Source organism: Mustela lutreola, chromosome 11 (assembly GCF_030435805.1).
Source record: "Mustela lutreola isolate mMusLut2 chromosome 11, mMusLut2.pri, whole genome shotgun sequence".
Lineage (NCBI taxonomy): Eukaryota > Metazoa > Chordata > Mammalia > Carnivora > Mustelidae > Mustela > Mustela lutreola.
In genome coordinates, this window is record NC_081300.1 from 36,826,852 (window position 1) to 36,846,340 (window position 19,489).

The following is a 19,489-nucleotide window of genomic DNA, read 5'->3' on the forward strand; positions in this document are numbered from 1 at the left end:
TCCGACTTAATGTGAGAATGGCAACATGGTTATTGATTTTTAAAAGAATCCAGTGTTTGAAAAAAGGTCACGAGGTGTTCTGTTCCTCAACCACGGCGGATTTCCCAGCACGTGCCCAGGCTGACAGCGGGACACAACCTGGCGGACACCCTCCCGCCTCCGCGGATTGGGCTGCTCCGATCTCCGCCTTTTAGAATTGGCCGAAAGGAGTCCGCGAACCCGCCGGGAGTCCAGGCCGGATTTTCGCGCCTGAAGGCGGAAGTAAGGGAGAGCCGGAAGTTCCAAAGCCTGTACCGAGAAAGTGGGGGCGGGGGAGGAGGAAGACTCAGGGTAGGAATGGCGGCTCAAATTCCAATTGTGGCCACTACTTCCACTCCGGGGATAGTTCGGAACAGCAAGAAGAGGCCAGCCAGTCCTTCCCACAACGGCAGCAGCGCTGGCGGTTACAGTGCCAGTAAAAAGAAAAAAGTGTCCGCCGCCAGCTTTACGCAGGTATGCTTAGGCTCGTCTAGTCTGCGCGTGCGCGGGGCCGTGCGGGGCGGAGCGAGGGCGCGTGCGCAGGGCAGGGCGGGGCAGGGCGAAGGTGCCGGGCCTTGAAGTCCCGCTTGAGTGGGGGCGGGGGGTTCACATCGCTGGCGCAAATGAAACATTTTTTTTTCCCAAGTGTGGACGAGTGGGCTTGGGTTCAGGCACCACCCGCCTTGCATTGTCCTTGAGAGCGGGAGAGGTGGGGATGTTATTACGGACTTAGTGCAGGGATCGTCCCTTCCCGTCGCGTTTAGGTTGCGGCTCGGGACATTTCTGTAAGTTTCAGTCAAGCACAAGTCCGCGTGTCTCACGTTGGTCCTTTCGGCAGATCTGTACCGAGTGTCCGTGAGGTGCAGAGCGCCCCAATGTTGAAAATGGAGAAATCCCAAGATGCATTGATACCGATGGCGTCCCTCATTCTCAGAAAAGTACTTTGTGGACACTCGGTCTCCCCATCCCAAAGTGGTTTGGTCTTACTCCATGGCGTTGGTGAAAGGATTCCGTGAGATCATGGTGGGAAGGCACTGAGCACAGTACCTGGCACAGATCTCATGGCTCCACAATTCCAGCAAAAGATTTTCTGCAGAGGAGTGATTTGGTTAGATTAGTGTTTCTCTTGGCTCCTGCATTTTATTTCACGCAATTAGAGAGCACTGTTCTAAGCACTTTCTAAATACTATCTCCTTTAATTCTTTTTTTTTTAAAAAAGATTTAAGTTATCTATATAACTAACAGGGGGCTCGAAATTACAACCCCAAGATCTAGAGTCGCCAGCCCCAATGAAGGAGAAAACCAGGTACCCCTTTCTCATTCATTCATTATTTATTTATTTATTTTTCTTTTCTTTTCTTTTCTTTTTATTTAACAGACAAAGATCACAAGTAGGCAGAGAGGCAGGCAGAGAGAGAGGAAGAAGCAGGCTCTCTGCTCAGCAGGGCAGAGAGCCCGATGTGTGGCTTGATCCCAGGACCCTGAGATCATGACCTGAGCCAAACCCACTGAGCCACCCAGGCACCTCCATTCATTATTTATTTTTAAGATTTTATTTATTTATTAGTGAGAGACTGAAAGAGCATGAGTGGGAGGGGCAGAAGAAAAGGGAGAGGCAGGCTCCCTGCTAAGCAGGGAGCCCTAGGCAGGGCTGGATCGCAGAACCCTGCAATCATGACCCCAGCTGAAGGCAGAGGCTTAAAGCACTGAGCCTCCCAGGTGTCCCACCCTTATGTCATTTAATTCTTAAAATAAACCTCTGTGTTTTGCTTTGTTTTTAAAGATTTATTTGATTGAGAGAGAGAGAGAAAGAGCACACACAAGTGGGGGGAGGGGCAAAAGGAGAGAGAGAGAGAATGAGTGCAGAGCTGGTTGCAGGACTTGGTACCAGGACCCCGGGATCAGGACCTCAGGGAAAATCAAGAGTCAGATCCTTAATCGACTGAGCTACCCAGGTGCCCCTACCCTAGCTTTTAAAAAAAATATGATAATGTTAGTTTTAGAAGTTCCTTTGTTCTGTTTTTCAAAAGAAAATTTATTTTGAGAGAGAGAGTGGGGGAGGGGCAGAGGGAAAGAATCTCAAGCTGACTCCCCTCTGAGCACACAGCTGATGGGGGGCTCATTCTCATGACCCTGGAATCGTGACCTGAGCTGAAATCAAGAGTCTGACTCAACCAAACTGAGCCACCCAGGTGCTCCCCACCTTTTTTCTATTTTTAAAATGGACATAAGAATCATCCACTTCTCCCCCCCACAAGTGTTATGATTTGTCTTTTCCGTGTGGAGATAGTTTTTCATTACTGTCCTTGATGCACACATTGTGTGCACTGCTTTTCACTCAGCGTCATTTCATGGATCTCCCTATGTTGACTGGCTTCCCAAGAAATTGAGTGCTCTTATTTAATTGACTTTATCGAATATTTTGCTTCTCACAATTCTATCTTAAGTCACCCTACTACAGCACTGCAGTTCTAGATCAGGCTCAGCGACTTTATCCTAGAATACTGTCAGATCGATGTAACTGGGCATTCGGTTTTCCAGTGATGAGTGATGAGACAAAGACTTTGTCTCCCTTCTTCGTGACCCCACTGTCCTCACGTCTGAGTCAGTTGTGCAGGTTGCCGTCTGGAGATGCGAAGCTATTTGGCGGGTGGAGGTCTTGCTGACAGCAGTCTCTGTTAGAGGCAGGCCCGGACTGCTTTGATAGGGCCAGGTTTCTGCTCCCTGGGACTTGTGTCGTCTCTTCTCGAGCTGCAAAGAGAGGACAGCCCTGAATGCTGAGCATTACTTTTCTCCTCTTCATAGGGTATTCGTGTCTCAGGGATGGGCTGGTTCATCTCGGAACGTCTCAATGTTAACAGTGGCTGAGTAATGTGGAAACTGTACGTCATTTACAATTTTATTTTCTTGCGTTCCAGCCTCACAGACTTGATCCTCCCTTTCACTGAGAGCCGCTCCCTCTCATCCCGTCGCTAATAGGCAGCAGAGTCTCAGCATGGCTGAAGCCCAGGGTGCGGGATCATGCAGGGTGGGGTTCAGGAGGAAGGAATGGCACAACACCCGGTTCTGGGCCCAGGATCTTGGATCCTGGTCTGGGAGGGAAGAGAGTCCTCAGTGTTTTCACAGGCAGGAGGCAGCTCTGGAATGATGGGGCTCAGTCCTTGTTGGGATGCCTTCCTTCCTCTGCCCCTTCTTTAGCAAGCATGGCTCCTCACCGGCCCTGCTGACAGGGGAAGGACAGAGGATGGAGGGACCAAATGAGCAGGAGGGGTCCGCTTTGAATCTCAGTGCTGGAGCACATCCTCTCCGTCCCCTTGCTGCCTCTTCTCTGGCACGCTGCCAGGAGTGGCGGTGCAGACTTCTGGCACTCTCTCCCACACCTTCCCCTTCCTCCCAGCAGATGCACCTGTCTGACAGTGCGTCCTCTCCCCTGGCAGAGGGCCTAGACCTCCCAGCCCACACACACTGGCCGAGGTACCTGCTTCTTTCGGCAGCCTCTGGGGCAGCGCCGCCTCCCCAGTCTCCGCCAGGCCTTGCCACCTGCCAGGGTTTTCCCATGTCTTCCTGGGGCCTGGGAACGGCCTACATCAAAGAGCACCCGGGTTCCTTCCCAGGATTTCACTGTGCGCACAGCACTGGGAGCTCACCCACTAGGCATCAGGGACGGGGCCTCTGGAGAAGGGGAGAGATGCAGTCTCTCTGGCCTTCCTGCACAAGAAGAAAAGCTGAGACCCTCATTTGAGGATGGTGGCTGCCAGTGGGGTGCATCCCCTACGTGCTGTTGGGCCTGGAGGCCTGCTTCCCCCATTCCCCGCTGGGATCTTCCCCTTGCGTTGTTAGCAGTTTCGTTTGCTTATTTTCTCCCAGATGGGAACATTACATAAGCAGTCATTTTCTTTATAAAAAGCTGCAACAGTGAAGTTGCCACTTAAATGTGTGTGGCCCTGGGAAACCTCTCCCTTTCTGCCTATTTCCCCTGAGCTGTCCCTAGCGGTCTGGCTTTTCTGTCCCAACACGATGCTCCCTGTGTAGTTCTCAGGCTCTTTTCTCTCTCTCATGTACTGGAGGCCACATACGTAGGCCAGCCTTCCCACTGCCTTTGCCCATGGGCCCATCCTCGCGGAGTAGTCCCAGGGCCGCCCTGACGAATCCCTAGATTCCTTGGGGAAGAGACCACTTTGCTGCCTCTGACACTGGCCAGTTTCCTTGGACCTGTTCATCTCGTGTGCCTTCCAGCCAGTGAGCAAGGCTTCCTCCTCCACCCCTGAACTACAGCCTCTCGGGAGAGCAGGTGGCGGTCACTCTTCCTGACCTGCCTGCCTCTTGGGGGCCGTGGAGCAACCTGGTTAGCAGGTTAGCAGCTGGGCGAACCCTAGGGGAGAGGTTTCTCTTGGCCACTGTTATTTATTTTTTTAATGCTCTAAACATTTAAGTGTGAATTTCCTAAAATCAAAGTCATTCTCCTACATAACAACAGTACAGCCGTCAGATTTAGGGATTAACACTGAACCAGCACTGACCCCTAACCACAGATGTCGTTCTTATCTTTGGTCGAGCCCAGGATTCAGGCCAGGATCACAGGTTTGTTTTATCATATGTCTTTAGCTTCCTTTTCTATAGGACAGTTCTCTGGTCTTTATCTTTCACGACCAGACGCTCTTGAAGAGTACTGGTCCCTTATTTTATAGAGTGTTCCTGAACTTGGGCTTGTCTGATATTTCCTATGATCAGATATGGGTAATACATGGGTAATACATTCTTGGCAAGAGGACAGAAGTGATGCTGTCCCCTTCTCTGTGCGTCATATCATAGCACTTGGTGGCCTGTGTTCTGCTACCAACAGTGTTCCCTTTGAGCACTTAGTAAGGTGGTGTCTGCCAGGTCTCTCCACTGTGAAGTTATTATTTTCCTGTTCGTATTAAAGAATCCTGTGGGGGGATACTTTAAGACTATCTTTATTCATTCATCCATAAATGTGTTTGTTTGGAACTGCTTTATTGAGTTATAATTCACATCTCGTAAAATCCACCCTCTTAAAATGTGCGCTTCTGTGGTTTGTAATATATTCTGAGTTGTGTAACCACCCCTACCATCTAATTTTAGAATATTTCCATGATCCCAAAAAGAAACCCTCTACCTATTAGCAGTTACTCCCATTAACCCTTCCTCTGAGCCTGTGACGCCTCTGATCTTTGACTGCTGTAGTTACCTCATGTGAATGGAATCATAGAATATGTGGCCTTTTCTGTCTGCATTCAATTACCATAATATTTTCTTTCCTTTCTTAAAAAGACTTATTTATTTGAGAGAGAGAGCGCGTGAGGAGGAGCAGGAGGAAAGGGAGAGAAACTCAAGCTGACTCTGCTCTGAGCATGGAGTCCAGTGCAGGGGCTTGATCTCATGACCCTGAGATCATGACCTGAGCTGAAAACAAGAGCTGGACGCTTAACTGACTGCGCCACCCAGGTGCCTGTTGGTTAGCGTAGTATTTTCAAGGCTTATCCATGTGGTTGCATGGATTATACTTTATTCCCTTCTGTCGTTGAATGCCACTCCATTGTACGGATATACCACATCTGTGTATTCTTCAGTTGATGGCCATGTAGGTTGTTTGTACATCTTAGCTTTCATGGGAAATACTTCTATGAGTATGCACATGTTTTTACAGACCGGTTTTTTTTTTTTTTTTTTAATTCTCTTGGGTATATATTAGGAGTCGAATTATTGGGTCACAAGATAATTCCGTTTAACATTTTGAGGAAACACCAACTATTTTTCAAAGTGACCACACTCTTTTCCTTTCTTACCAGCCATGCGTGAGGGTTGCAGTCACTCTGCACCCTCCCTGGCGCTTTAGTCAGTGTCTTCAATCGTGGCCATCCCCGTGGGTGTGACATGATAGCTCAGTGCAGTTTTGAGGATGCCGAACATCTTTTCTGCTGGCCATAAAAAAGGAAATGTTGATTGGCATCCTTTGCCCTTTTTACAGTGGAATTTGCGTTGTTGTTGTTGTTGAGTGATAACAATCCTTTATATGTTCTGGATTAGTGTTATTTATTTTGATGCTCAAATTGTCCTCTGCTAGTCGGAACCTCTTCAAACCGCTTCTTTGTGTTTTAATAGACCCCCGTCATTTTCTCAGTGCTATTGCGTACTGTGGTGAACTGAATTGTTTCTTTTCAAGATCCATATGAAGTCCTAGTGCGCGCCCCCCCCCCCCGCCCACCGCCCCCTACACCCCAGAACATTACTGTGTTTGGAGATAGGGCTGTTACAGAGGTAATTAAGGTTAAAGGAGGTCAATAAAGGTGGAGCCCTAATCCAATAGGACTGTTATTCATGTGAGAGGAAGAGACATCAAGGAGGGGAGTGTACAGAGGAGAGGCCCTGTGAGGACACAGCAAGACGACAGCCATCTACAAGCCAATGACCCAGGCATCAGGAGAAACCAACCCCGCTGATAACTTGATCTGGACTTGTAGTTTCCAGAGCTGTGAGAAAATGCGTGTCTGTTGTTTAACCCACCCAGTCTGTGGTGTTTTGTCTGGACAGCCCTAGCCAACCAATACAGCTATTTTCTTACTTTCTGAACCACAAGGCTCATCCTGTACTTTTCTGCCCCAGCCCTGGAACCAGTTACTTTTTTAAGGATCAGTGTTCTTGGAGAATCACATTTAGAAACCAGGATCTGAGCCCAGGTGTACCTGTTGTTTCCAGCTGTCTCTGTGGAGAGAGCTAGCAAAGATGGGGGGTGTGTACCACCCTTCCCATACGCTCTGCATCGGTTTCTCTGTTTCTCTGCCTGAGCTGTATTAAAGCCTTGAGTACACACTGCGAACCTTCGATTTCAGTCCAGTAGCACAGGCTTCGCTCTAGCCTCCCCTTGGTCCTTCCAAGCCCCTCTTCAGGACACATATACACTATTTCTGATCCAGTTAAATGTGGGGAACAGAAGGCTGAGCCACACTGTGGGGCAGGGTGTGCACCTGCTTGGAGATGCTCTCTTTCCTTGTCTGGTCATCTCTCCTTCTTCTGGTCTGTGGTTCCCTGTTTCATAAAGCTGCTGTTTTTTTCCTTGACTAAGACATAAATATAAACTATCCATCATATATCTAATTTATAATAGGTACTAGTCAACCCAAAATAACATTGACAGGGGGTGCCTGGGTGGCTCAGTGGGTTAAGCCACTGCCTTCGGCTCGGGTCATGATCTCAGGGTCCTGGGATCGAGTCCCGTATCGGGCTCTCTGCTCAGCAGGGAGCCTGCTTCCTCCTCTCTCTCTCTCTGCCTGCCTCTCTGCCTACTTGTAATCTCTGTCTGTCGAATAAAATAAATAAAATCTTTAAAAAAAAAAAAAACATTGACAGCTGACTAAAACTATACACGGTAATTTTGGCTATTGATTAAATGTGATGGGAAAATCAAATTTCCCTCATCAAATTGGGCTTTCTAGGATACATGTACCTGGCAGAAATGCCATGCCAGGAAGGAAAAATTACAAGGGCAGTAAAAGTTAGTTATGTACAAAATGCTAGATCTAATCTTTGTTATAAAATTAAAGCTGACATGAATTAATCCTGATGAAAATAATCTTAAGAAAGTATAAATAAAAATGGGAAAATTGGAAACTATTTGTGCCATATAGAAAATGACTCAGTGGATTTGTACCAGAAAATATGAAGTGCGGTAAGGAGGGATAATGAAAGGTAAGGCTGGAGAGGAGGCCAGATGTGTTTCTCATCCCAAAGTCCGTGGGGCCCACCGGCCTGCTGGAGAGGAGGGGAGCCCCATCAAGCTTGCATTTAAGAGGGCCTCACTGACTGTGCTGGAGAGAAGGGATGGGCAAGGTGTGCACCGCAGAGCCCCTCCTCTGAGGGTCAGGCTGAGGAAGGTGCCAGGTAAGGGAGGACTGTGGGAAGGATGGCTGGGGGAGGAGTGCGAGAGGAGAGAGAGACGCAAGAACACTGTGGCTGTGGCTGGTGGGAAAAGGTTGAGAAACTGGAGGCCTCTTACTTCTTACAGGGTCAGCATCGAGCTGGGCTTTGTAAAGATCATGGGGGCGGTGAGTTGAGGGGCATGTCAGACAAAAGAGGTGGTGTGGACCAAGGAGGCGCCCAGGCCATGTGCAGAGACTGGCAAAGCCTCTGGGAAGGTGTCTGAGAGGAGACCATTTGGAGAACTACGCATCAGAGTGGGTGCCCCCTGCGCCCCCAACAAATGTCACTGCAGGGTTGGGGATGGGGGTGATAGACCACACGCGCGCACACACACACACACACACACACACACATCCAGCACGCTCATACACTGCTGCTGGGAGTGTCAAATCGGGCCACTGTTTAGGAAAATGAATTGGCAGCTTCTTTCAGTGTTAAATACACTTACCCTGTCATGCAGCCATTCCGCTCCTAGGTGTTTACCCTAGAGAAGTGTAAACGCAGGTCCACCCAAAGCCTGGTATGGACTGTTCACAGCAGCGTTATTTATACTAGCTGAAGCCTGAAAATGGCCCTCACGTTCATCAGCAGCGAGTGGATAAACACATTGTGGTACATCCATACGGGGGATGCCGCTCTGCTGAACATACACAGATACAGCGAAACGAATTACTGACCTCTACGGCAACACGGAGAGGTCTTCAAAACTCTGCTGCACTAAAGAAGCCAAACATGAGTACATGTTGTCAGATTCCCTTTATATGAAGTTGTAAAAGGGGCAAAAGTGGGGTGGGAGTAACCACAATAGCGACTGCCCCGAAGGTGGAAGGTACTACCTAGGAAGGGAATGAGGGAACTTTCTGGGATGATGGAAATGTTCTGTAATCCATAGGGACATGGAGTAAACAAGTGTAAAGATTTGGCAAAACTCACGAAATCTATATTTAAGATCTGTGCATTTCACTGTATGTAAATTATATATCAATTAAAAATAATTAATTGCAGTTTGGGAATACTGGAAATTGCGTTAAACATCAGAAGCCATTTCTTACTTTGGCTTGTTTTTTCTTGGTGATGGTGAGCTTGAAAGGTTATTTTGTTTTAAAGAGTTTAGCCTGCTATTGGGGGCGTTCTGGCGGCAGGCGGCTGACCTGTGGCTACCCAGCCCCCTCTTCCTCTGCTCTCCTCCTTCAGAATGTCTGTTATCCCCTTGCTCGGCTGGCGCAGAAGAGTTGTAGCCTGGGTTCTCTGACTGATGACACCCTTACAGGGGCTGGCCCTTTTTTGTCTCAATGTTTTAAGGCACAGTGTGACAAGATCAATAGAAGTAGGGACACTGTGGTGTTGTGGAGATGGTGAGGGCTTTGGAATCGGCTCCACCTGGGTTTGGATCCAGAGGTAATCACTGTGTGGTCTTGAACCCATACCCCTGAGCCTCAGTTTTCTCTTCTGAAAACTGGGGATAACAGCAGTTGTCAGAGTTCAGTGAGCCGGCTCATGGGGGACAACCATCCCTCCTACTTGGCACATGGGGGATCCAGGAAGCCTGGCAGCTGGGGTCCTGGCTCTCCTTCCCATGGCTTCCACACAACAGGTGTTGCTCCCAATCTGGCATGCTCTTCTCTGGTGCAGGCCACCTGCTAGGGCTCTGGGGCACTGTCTTCCTTCACATCCCCGTGGCGTCATCTTTGGTCTTGTTAGGAGCAGAGTTAGGGATCTCACCAAGAAAAAAACGGACCTCATTCTATCATTATGTTTTAAGGGTATCAGCATGGAAGCCATGAGCGAGAATAAGATGGTGCCCTCTGACTTCAGCACGGGACCTATGGAAAAAGCTGCCAAGCCATTGCCATTTAAGGATCCAAACTTTGTGGTAAGCTTCTAAGGTATTTTAGAAATGAAAAAAACAAAACAAAACAAAACAAAACAAAAAAAACCCAAAAGCATAAAGCAAAAACAAACAGCCACACGCCAGCCTCTGATCCTGCTGGGCCAGCTGTCCGGGTGGCCCTGGTGGCCCTTTCTCCATCAGTTCAAGTCACCACCTTCTTTGCCAGGGGCTCTTAGGAGAGGGTGGTGGCAGGAGGAAGACCCTACCCATTCCTCAACCTGTGGGCTGGTTCCCCAGGATTTAGGTGCTCCTCGTGGAACTGATTAAAGGGTACTCTTCTGAGGGTGGGTCATTTCCATGATTGTTCACCATCCCTTTTCACTGGGCTTATGTAAGTTTTCGTTGAAAACAACTAACTAAAAGAGGAGTTCTCCTTGTTAGTTTAAGTAAATCTAACTTATGTTGCTGTAAAGTAGGAATAGTCTACTCTTCCTTTGATTCTTGAGAGCTATAATTCCAGAAATTGAGATGATATCATTATAAGTTTGTTTTTCAGTAGATTTTTTTTTAATTTTTTTTTTTTTTTTTTTTTTTTTTTGTCAGAGACAGTGAGCATAGGCAGACAGAGTGGCAGGCAGAGGCAGAGGGAGAAGCAGGCTTCCTGCTGAGCAAGGAGCCCGATGTGGGACTAGATCCCAGGATGCTGGGATCATGACCTGAGCCGAAGGTAGCTGCTTAACCAACTGAGCCACCCAGGCATCCCTGTTTTTCATTAGTTTTAAAAATACAGTATAGGGTGCCTGGGTGGCTCAGTGGGTTAAGCCGCTGCCTTCGGCTCAGGTCATGATCTCAGGGTCCTGGGATCGAGTCAGGCTCTCTGCTCAGCAGGGGCCCTGCTTCCCTTCCTTCTCTCTCTGCCTGCCTCTCTGCCTACTGTGATCTCTGTCAAATAAATAAATAAAATCTTAAAAAAAAATACAGTATTACCAGTGCCTACAGCAGATTTTGTTTTTTTTTTTTTCATTTTATTTTATCATATTTATAGAACAAGAAAGAAAACAAATTTCCAGAGGGCTTGCCATGCCATGATTGAGGCTTTCTTGGGTTTTCCAGCATCTCCAGTGACTTGCCAGGCAGTGAGTGACCTGCCCTCAGAAGGGAGTTGAGAGATGTGGTCATGAGTTTAAAGCTGACTTTGTAATAAATTTATTTTAAAGTAAGGGAGGATTCATGAGTGAATTCTCTAAAGTTAGTCCCCAAAAGGATGTGATTTTTCTATGAGCATATAAAAACAGACAATGACAACAAAAAAACTCATTTAAAATTTCTACTCCATGACCAACTACTTCATGGGTTTTGATAATCCAAAAGCTTTGTGTTTTTATCAGTAAGATTAACGTGTACAGTATAATACTTAAAAACAAACAAACCAACCCAGCCCTTCGGGGTACAAATGAGCTGACAGAACGAGGGGCGTGTTACTGTTAGGGATGCGCGTCATTCTGATCCTGAAATGATGGCCTCTGGTGATTCCTGTCGCTTCCACCCCCATCTTCACTCCAGCACTCTGGCCACGGTGGCGCAGTCGCCGGCAAGAAGAACAGAACCTGGAAGAACCTGAAACAGATCCTCGCCTCTGAAAGGGCATTGCCGTGGCAACTGAACGATCCCAACTGTGAGCTGTCTAGAGCCTCTGTGTGTCGATGATGCTCAGAGTAGGAACGTGTAACAAACCTGCGTGTTTATGTTAGTGTAGGAAGCGACCCGTAGCTCCGGGGTTGGCGAGGTGCGTCAGCCTCGGGAGACGCCGTGCATGGAGCTGGTCGCTGAGCCCTTCTGTGCAACAGGGGTGTGTGCTTGTTCGTGGTGCTGTGACATTTCAGTCTGGAGAAGTCGGTCCTGATGTGCTAATCCTGGTGTTTGTGTCAGACAAACTTCTTTTCAGGAGTCTGCTCTTAAAATGTGTTTCTAGAACAGTGTTTCCCAAGATTTCAGAGGGTTTCTAACCACCATCTTAAAGGCTAACTCTATTTTACTCTGTGCCATTGTAAGAGTGAGTGCTTTCTGCTGCGGTGTTTTCACATCTGTGTAAAGCACTGTTCTGTGTTCTGTTCGTCCTCCCTGCAAAGTACAGTCAAAGTTTCCCTCACCTCCTGTCCCACAGCACATCTTTCATGGGGTGACTCAGATGGGTGACCAGTGAGCTAGTCAGGGTCTGGGTGTGGACACTCCAGTGTCCGGATGCTCTGATCCCATTAGAGGGTTGTTGGGTTTCGCCCACAGCCTGTGTAGCCTGTGACAGTGAGAGTGGCCTGTGGGCAGAGGAGCATTCCGGGGGTTCCGCCAGAGCAGAGGGGCCCCAGGGACAGGGTAGAGCTTGATCCAGAGCCTGTGCCTGGTCTGTGACGTAGTGCATCACTCCCCCGGAGAAGTGTCTGAGGACTTAATTACCGCATCAAAATTTCAGAAATATCATGAGACAGCACTTTCAGAGAAAGAAGGAGAGGGATCTGAATATCTTAAAGCCAGCTTAGTTATCTTCTTTCTTTTTTTTCCCCCCCAGACTTCAGTATTGATGCTCCTCCCTCCTTTAAACCAGCTAAGAAGTATTCTGATGTTTCAGGTCTTCTTGTGAGTATAAATCCATCTCGGGGTCTCATAGCATTGAGCTGGACAGGAGATTTCATAATACTGTCGAAGGAAGTGTTGATGGGGCTGCCCCTGACCCTGCCAAGAGCCTGCGCACTTCGACAGGTCCTGGGTTTGTGCTGTAGAGCTCACACACTGATCTCCGAGTGGCTGCAGCCTGGGGCCTCCATGCAGGAGGGAAGACTGCTCCAGAAAGCTGGAGACCCGGCTCTCCCCTCCCCTTCCTCTGCTTGTTAACACATGAGATAACATGAAAGAAACAATTTCTTTTTTAACTGCTGAAATTTTAAAAATTTCTCATATTTTGGAGATGATTGTACTTTTAAAAATGTAGTTAAACTAAAATAGGGCACTTCACTTTTTAAAACTCATACATGCCATTTAAATGCTTTACATTTTTATGAAAATGGATGACTCCAAACTTCCATGCCAAACAGACTAAACCAATGATATGTGTTTTTTGCTGGGAAAGAGGTTGAGTTCTTTTATACTTTTGAAAATACTGTTAGTTACTCTCTCTGAATCAGTTGTATGTTGTAGCTTCTCCGCAGAGCACACATTCCTCCGTGTACTACAAACCTTTTTTTTTTTTTTTTAAGTAGGCTCCATGCCCAGTGTGGAGCTCAGCATGGGGCTTGAACCCATGACCCTGCAATGAAGACCTGAGCTGAGATTGAGAGTCGGACACTTAGCCGACTGAGCCAGCCAGGTGCTCCGTACTACAAACTTCTTAACACAGACTCTTAAGTACAGTGATCGTAAAAAACAACAGGCAGAATAGAGGTGCTGGAACATAGCATGTGTGTGCATGTGTGTGTGTGTGTGTGCCCGCGTGTGTGTGCATGCGTGGTGGGTTCTTCTGCCATCCATTCAGGGCACGTATCTCCTAACCTCGGAGGGTACTTCACCTGCACGAGCAATGTTGTGGTCTTACACGATCTCTTGTTTCCTGCCTGAAAATAGTCACCTCATCGATTTGACCCATTTTAATAACTGTTTATGGCAGGAGAGCTAGTGTGGGAGCAGCTGTTCCTTTCCAGCCCCAGATGGGCATTTCTCCATGGAGAGGCCAGCGTTTAGGGGCAGACCTAGTGGGTGGTCCCTTAGAAGGTCGCTTTGTCCTCACCGCTCGGCAGCTCATTTGTTAGTGCGGTGGCTCACACACATTGGAGGCATGAGAATCACTTTGAGAAGCGTTGTTCCAGGCCCTTTATGCTACAGGCAAGGCCTTGTCATGTCATACATAACTTAAAATCTCTGGCTGCTTGGATCTGCAAAGAACCCTACCAGATCATGGAAAGGCAGACCCACAGGACTGGCTAGAAGGATGTGAAGACAGTTACAAGGAGGACATACAGACAATCAGTAGATATTCAGTCTCCCTGATAATTAGGGAAAGGGCTCACCAACAGGGGAGAAATGATGTTTGATTATAAACATCACCAACACAGAGAAGCAAATCTTCTCAATACACGGCCCTTTTGAGGTGGGAATACATTAGTCTGGATTCTTAGGAGGATATTTGGCAGCACCTGTTGAGACAGAAAAGCTAAAGCTTATGACTTAGCAGTTTGCCTTCCAGGCAGCTCCCTAGAGAAGGTGTGTGTACACGGAGTTTCGTGCAGAAATAATTATGAGAAAATGGGGTTGTGAGCCAGTATTGGGAACACAATAAAGGTCAGTCAACCAGGGCTTGGGGGTGGAGATGATTTAATACTGGTCTGTGAGCTTGATGTGTTTGTAACAACAGGAATAAACTTCTAGATGTGTCGTTTACTCAAAGGTGCAAAGCAGCGTAAGCAGCATGCTACCATTTAAGCAAAAACCAACACACAAAAAAATAGTGGGTAATTTCCCTGGTGTGTTTATATATATAAGGGTGGATACAAACAAGGACTGGAAGGGTGCCCAGGGACAGTGGTTTCCTCAGGGAAAGGCAGGGACTTTGGGATGGTAGATGCTTGGAAAAGAGGACTTGAGTCTTATGTTTTCTTTCTTTCTTTTTTTTTTTTAAGAGGAGAATATATCCATTTGTTGACTTGGGTAAATTAAAGTTGCGTCATTAAAAAATATAGCCCCACTCATGTTTACATGGACACACCTGTTCGCGCCAAACAGCTGTCCGCTGTGCATGGGCAAGGCAGGAAGGGTTCACACCTGTGGGCAGTCCTTGTTCCAAAGCTCTGGAAAGAGCCGTGGCTCTGGGTGAGATGGGCAGAGCAGTGAGTGCTGCCTATCATCCTGCGGCAGGGGAGGCCTTATAGCCACTTACTGCCACCCTACGGGACGGGGGCTTCTGTTCCATTCAGGCTCTGGGGACTGAAGCCAGAGGAGAGCAAACCGGAGGAGTGCAATTTCTCACTTGTTCAACCCTGGGCTGTCCCTTAGCACCCTTCCTTTTGTTCAGAATACTAGGGCAGGTCCGGTCTGTGCAAGCTTTCGTAGGTGACCTTCCTGTGGGTGCCAGGGCATCTCTGTATCGTGCCTTATTTACTCAGCGGCCTTCTTGGCAGGGAGGTCCGAAGTTGGGCTGGCCGGCTCTGCGCACGCAGTTCGGTGGTAGGAGTGAAGTGGCTGCAGAAATGGAGCCAGGCCGGAGCTGGTGCTTCTCTAGAGGCCAGATGATGGAAGCCAGCTGCGCCGGCCTGCCCCCTCACACTCCCCCTGCGGCCACAGGGGAGCCTCACCTCCCGTCCATGCCTCTGCCTGCCTCCTGGCCAGTCCTCCAGAGGGGCTTCTTGCTATTTTTCTGTGGAAGCCTTCCTCAATATTACTGTCATTAAAATGTGGACAGAAAGGCAAGATCTAGATGAAGCCAAAGGATCAAGGTTTTATTTTATGGAGAGTTTTAATTAATCTGGAGGACTAATCTCCTTTTCCTGCCACGCAGGTAGGGAGATCCCCTGAGGCAGAATTGGGACTTTGGAGAGTGTGAGAACCCTGTAACTAAGTTCCCCTCCAAGGTTGCTTCTTCAGCCTCCCCGCCCTTCCTCGGTGACACAGCACTGCCACCAGGCGGGGTCCGCACACAGGCCGTCGGCAAGGCAGTAACTGGACGTTATCCGTCTAGACTTTAAAGGCATCTTGTATAATTTTTTAAAGGAGTTCCAAATGACTCACCCTCATGTTTTCTGTTTCAAAGTCTGTAGAAGCCATGTGACTTGAGGTATACAGTAAATGAGTTTATTTTCTCCATTTTGCACGTGGGGAACCCAGACCAAAAGAGAATTTTGATGTCAGTGAGAAGTGAGTTCTCTTTTCCGTGATGGTCTTGATTATCCATGGGTTCATTCATTTGTGCGTTTACTCATTCCTCACTCATTGCACAAACATTTCCTGAAGGCCAGGGCACACTCTGCACTGCACTCGGAGCAGGGATGTGTGATAAGCAAACCATGGGGTTCCTGCCCCGTGGAGCCACACAGCCTAGACCTTACTCAGAGTCAGGCCAATAATAAATGGAAAAGCAAGAGAGAGAAGCATTCTACAGGAGACAGATGTGGGAGAGCGGGGGAGCAGATAAGACTTCCCTGATGAGATGCCTGGGGGCTGAGTCTGAAGGATGAGCCCACGACTGGGGAGCAGAGCGGCCCCTCCCCAGGGAAGGGCGAGTGGGGCATGAATGCCAGGAGGGACTGAGAGCCAGGGCAGTTGGAACCAGGGTGGGGACATGTGGCTGAGGAAGAGGCTTGGGAAGGTGGAGGGCCCGGGCTGGCTTGCGGGGTCTGAGAAGCCATGCTGAGGACTTGAGCTCCTGGGAGTTTTCAAGCCAAGGGAAGACGCAATCAGAAGTGCAAGTTGTGGAGATGACCTTGGTTGCCGTTGTGGGGCAGCGGTCCCTTCCAGTGGGAGGGTGGGAGTGGGTGGCCCATAGTACTGCGGTGTAGCCCAGGGAGCCTCGGAGTGGCATGGGGAAGGCATAGAGCCGGAGAGAGCACTTGGAGCAGGTGGGGTGTAGGGGTGTAACAGGGAGGGGTGGGTGTGCCTGGGCAGCCCCTGTTCCTGCCTTGGGGGACAGAGCCAAAACCTCTCTTGGAAGCAGGTGGGAGTCTGAAGGCAGGGGCCAGGGAGGGGCGATCATCAGGAATTCCATTTTGGACCTGTTGCTCGGAGCCCTTGCAGTGTCCACCGTTCTGACCTGTCCTGGTGTCTGATGTGGTTACTCCTCTTCCTCCCGTCTCTACCCTGAAGTATTTCTCAAATCTGGGAAGATTAACAAGTCATTGCCAAAGTAGGCAGTTTGTGTTCTTCGTGACAGAGTAAGACAAAATGCAGATATTTCACTTTAGGTAAAATAGAAAAAATTTGTAAACTTGAACTTCAAACATTCACCATGACCACCAGTGTTCTGCCTTTCCCTGTGCCGGCTTCCCACCCAGGCCAACTACACTGACCCCCAGAGCAAGCTGCGGTTCAGCACCATCGAAGAGTTTTCCTACATCCGGAGGCTGCCCTCTGACGTCGTCACTGGCTACCTGGCCCTGAGGAAGGCCACAAGCATCGTTCCCTGAGCCTGGAGAAATGGGGAGGCGGTGGAAAGCTGTTTCAAAGGCAAACTTTGGACTCATGATTTTGTTTCATGGAAACAAACTCATTCTGCTGTCAATCTGGAAATGTCAGTGCTGTGCCTTGGAAAGAATGTTTGGCTTAAATTTCAGGGTTTTTTTTTTTTTTTTTCTTTTCTATGTTTTCCCTCCAACTGTGATATTTCCTGTTGAATTAAATTATATTTCAGTTGTTGCCTCAAGTAAAGTTGTTTGACAAGAAAATATAAAATTTTGCTTTTAACTTAACCCATGTAGTTTTTGCTTCAATGTTATAAACGCTCCTATAACACATTTCAAGACTCTATAATGAATCTTGACATCAGGGCTAGATTATTCCTGGTCCTGGTGACTCCCACTTTAGAGCAGATTAGATTTTTTTTTTTTTTTATCAGTATACTTGGAGGAGGTCCAAAATTGGGGACTGGCAAAGAAAGAGCAGAGTACTCTCCCTGCTGCACCGGGCCAGCCTCTCCCCAGCCTCCAGAACTCTCCAGAGAGAAATATGTGTCTGTTATATAAGCTGCCCAGTCTGGCATTTTGTATGGCTGCTTTGGCTGGCTGAAACAGCAGCCCTAGCCCCACTTCTGGAGTGTGGGGTGCGAACACGGACACCTGTTCCGAGAAGGGCTCTTGTCCTGGTATAGGCTGCTGCCCCTTTGACCGAAGCCTGCTCGGGAACAGCAGTGTTGGCTTCCCCTTCTCATAGCGGGAGAGCGGGGGAGAGTGTGGAGATAGGCCTGGGCCTTTCTGAGCCCACCTCCGTATTTCTCTAGGGAGGGCAGTGGGCCTGAGCTGCCTCTGCTTTAGGGGATTAGGTGGTCAGGGAACGCCCCTCATGCAACCTCTCCTGGCTTAGAAGAAAGAAAAAGCTGGGACAGCAGCCCGCTGAGCAGGTGGCAGCTGCCTGGAACCTGGCCGCCCCTGTGTCACCCCAGTCACCGGAGGTGAGGGCGGGAGGAGTGCAGGGTGGCTCCGCTCCCACGGAAAAGGACTAAGGGAGGACCGGGGTTGGGGGGTACCTTTCTTAAGCCCATGCACACTGAACATCTGAGGCTCTGGTGCAGGAATCCTCAAGCCTGAAACCGAAGTTTCCTGAGACCCCAGAGTCTGCTTCTTGGGCTCCCACACTGACTCCTGCACTGGCTGCCAACAGTCAGCCTCGGAAAATCCCCCAGTTTCCCTTTTGGTGGAAATAAGGAGTAAGTGAGCCAAGGGCCCTTCCTGTTTCACTTCCACCTCCTATTATACAAAGAAAACTGGGAGCAGGTCCACCTCTTTTCCAGGAAGGCCCCCAGTTGGATAGTGCTGCACTATCCAACTTCAACCATTCCTAGAAATGGAAGTCGTGATCGTTCCTAACACTTACTGCTGGGCGCTACCTCAGTCCTAACTGTTCAGACTGTCCTGGCCACGGTCCAGGATGAAGAAGAATCCCTGGCCCGTGTGCATCCCTCATGGGGGCCCACAGACCATCGGTCCCGCAGACCTCTCGGGCCTTCTGGGGTGTGTGCAGGCCTGCGCATGCGTGCTGAGAGCCCTCTGTCAGGGTTACCTGGGACTCATTAAAAAGCAGATTCCTGGGCCACACCCTAGACTTCAGACCCTAGGAGGGAGCAGGACCCAGGCATCTGCATTGGACAAACATCCCCTTGTGAACGTGACATGTCAGAGTGTGAGAACCGCCACCCACCACAGGCAGAGGAAAGCACATGTGCGGACACCTGGCTCCCTTCTTTCCTGTTCCCCTGACAGGCTTTCCTTGCCGGCCTCTGCACAGAGGGCTGAGTTCCAAAGGTCAGGTCGGTTCAGTCCAAGCCACAGGGAACCAGACTGAGCCAAGCTAAGCTTCAAGCTGTGGATACTTCCAACAAGGGGTCCAGGCAGGTAATTTTGTGCTGAAAGAGCCGATGCTATTCATGCCTGGCCCAGAGCCTCTCAGCCTGGGCTGCACATCAGCACTTCTCTGTTGCTGATGGGGGTGCTGGTGGGGAGAGGTGTAAAAATACCCAGGGATTCTGGCTCAGCTGCCTTGAGCTGGGGCCTGGGCACAGTATTTTCAAACACCCCAGGCGATTCTAATGTGCAGCCAGAGTTGAGGGCCCTTGTTGCTCTAACTACAGAGTGGATATTTCACATGGGGTGTTTTCTAAGCCACAGATCAGCTGGCTCTTTCCATTGCAGGGCCATGGGCAATTTGGAAGGGGATTCTGTGTGCATGTGTGTGCATGTGTGCGCACACGTGTGCGTGTAGGACTCCATTTCACACACTAACCCAGCACTGGAGATTCCTCCCTCCTGCCTCTTTACTGCCCACTCCATCCGTCCTCATATCCCTTCTTCTGCTGTACTGATCCTTCCCCTCTGTCTGGTCTCATTCCCACCTGACTCCAGGAGCATATCACCTCCTACCTGGACATTTTCAGTGTCCTCCTAACTGCCCTTTCAAATGGTCTGATCCCCATCACTCCACTATCCCCTCTGCTGGCAGAGGGTCCTTCCTCAACTT

At 49.1% G+C, this 19,489-nt stretch overlaps 1 protein-coding gene across 2 annotated transcripts; it reads left to right on the plus strand.

Annotated features, from left to right (window-relative positions):
- Window positions 1-259: 259 nt before the first annotated feature.
- Window positions 260-17,229, plus strand: INO80C (INO80 complex subunit C). Of its 2 annotated transcripts, none has more exons than XM_059139359.1 (5): window positions 260-492; window positions 9,719-9,829; window positions 11,351-11,462; window positions 12,351-12,418; window positions 16,816-17,229. In XM_059139359.1, the coding sequence occupies exons 1-5, from the start codon at window positions 337-339 to the stop codon at window positions 16,945-16,947; spliced, it is 579 nt and encodes a 192-aa protein (XP_058995342.1). In that variant the 5' UTR covers window positions 260-336; the 3' UTR covers window positions 16,948-17,229. The 2 variants fall into 2 exon arrangements, with proteins under 2 accessions (XP_058995342.1, XP_058995343.1); XM_059139360.1 differs by having other exon boundaries at window positions 352-492; window positions 9,727-9,829.
- Window positions 17,230-19,489: the final 2,260 nt, after the last annotated feature.

Bases quoted from the DNA above. Each gene is read 5' to 3' on its own strand.
- INO80C (XM_059139359.1), top strand. From the start codon at position 337: ATGGCGGCTCAAATTCCAATTGTGGCCACTACTTCCACTCCGGGGATA. The intron at 493-9,718 runs GTATGCTTAGGC...TTATGTTTTAAG, and splicing joins CCGCCGCCAGCTTTACGCAG to GGTATCAGCATGGAAGCCAT. The intron at 9,830-11,350 runs GTAAGCTTCTAA...TCTTCACTCCAG, and splicing joins TTAAGGATCCAAACTTTGTG to CACTCTGGCCACGGTGGCGC.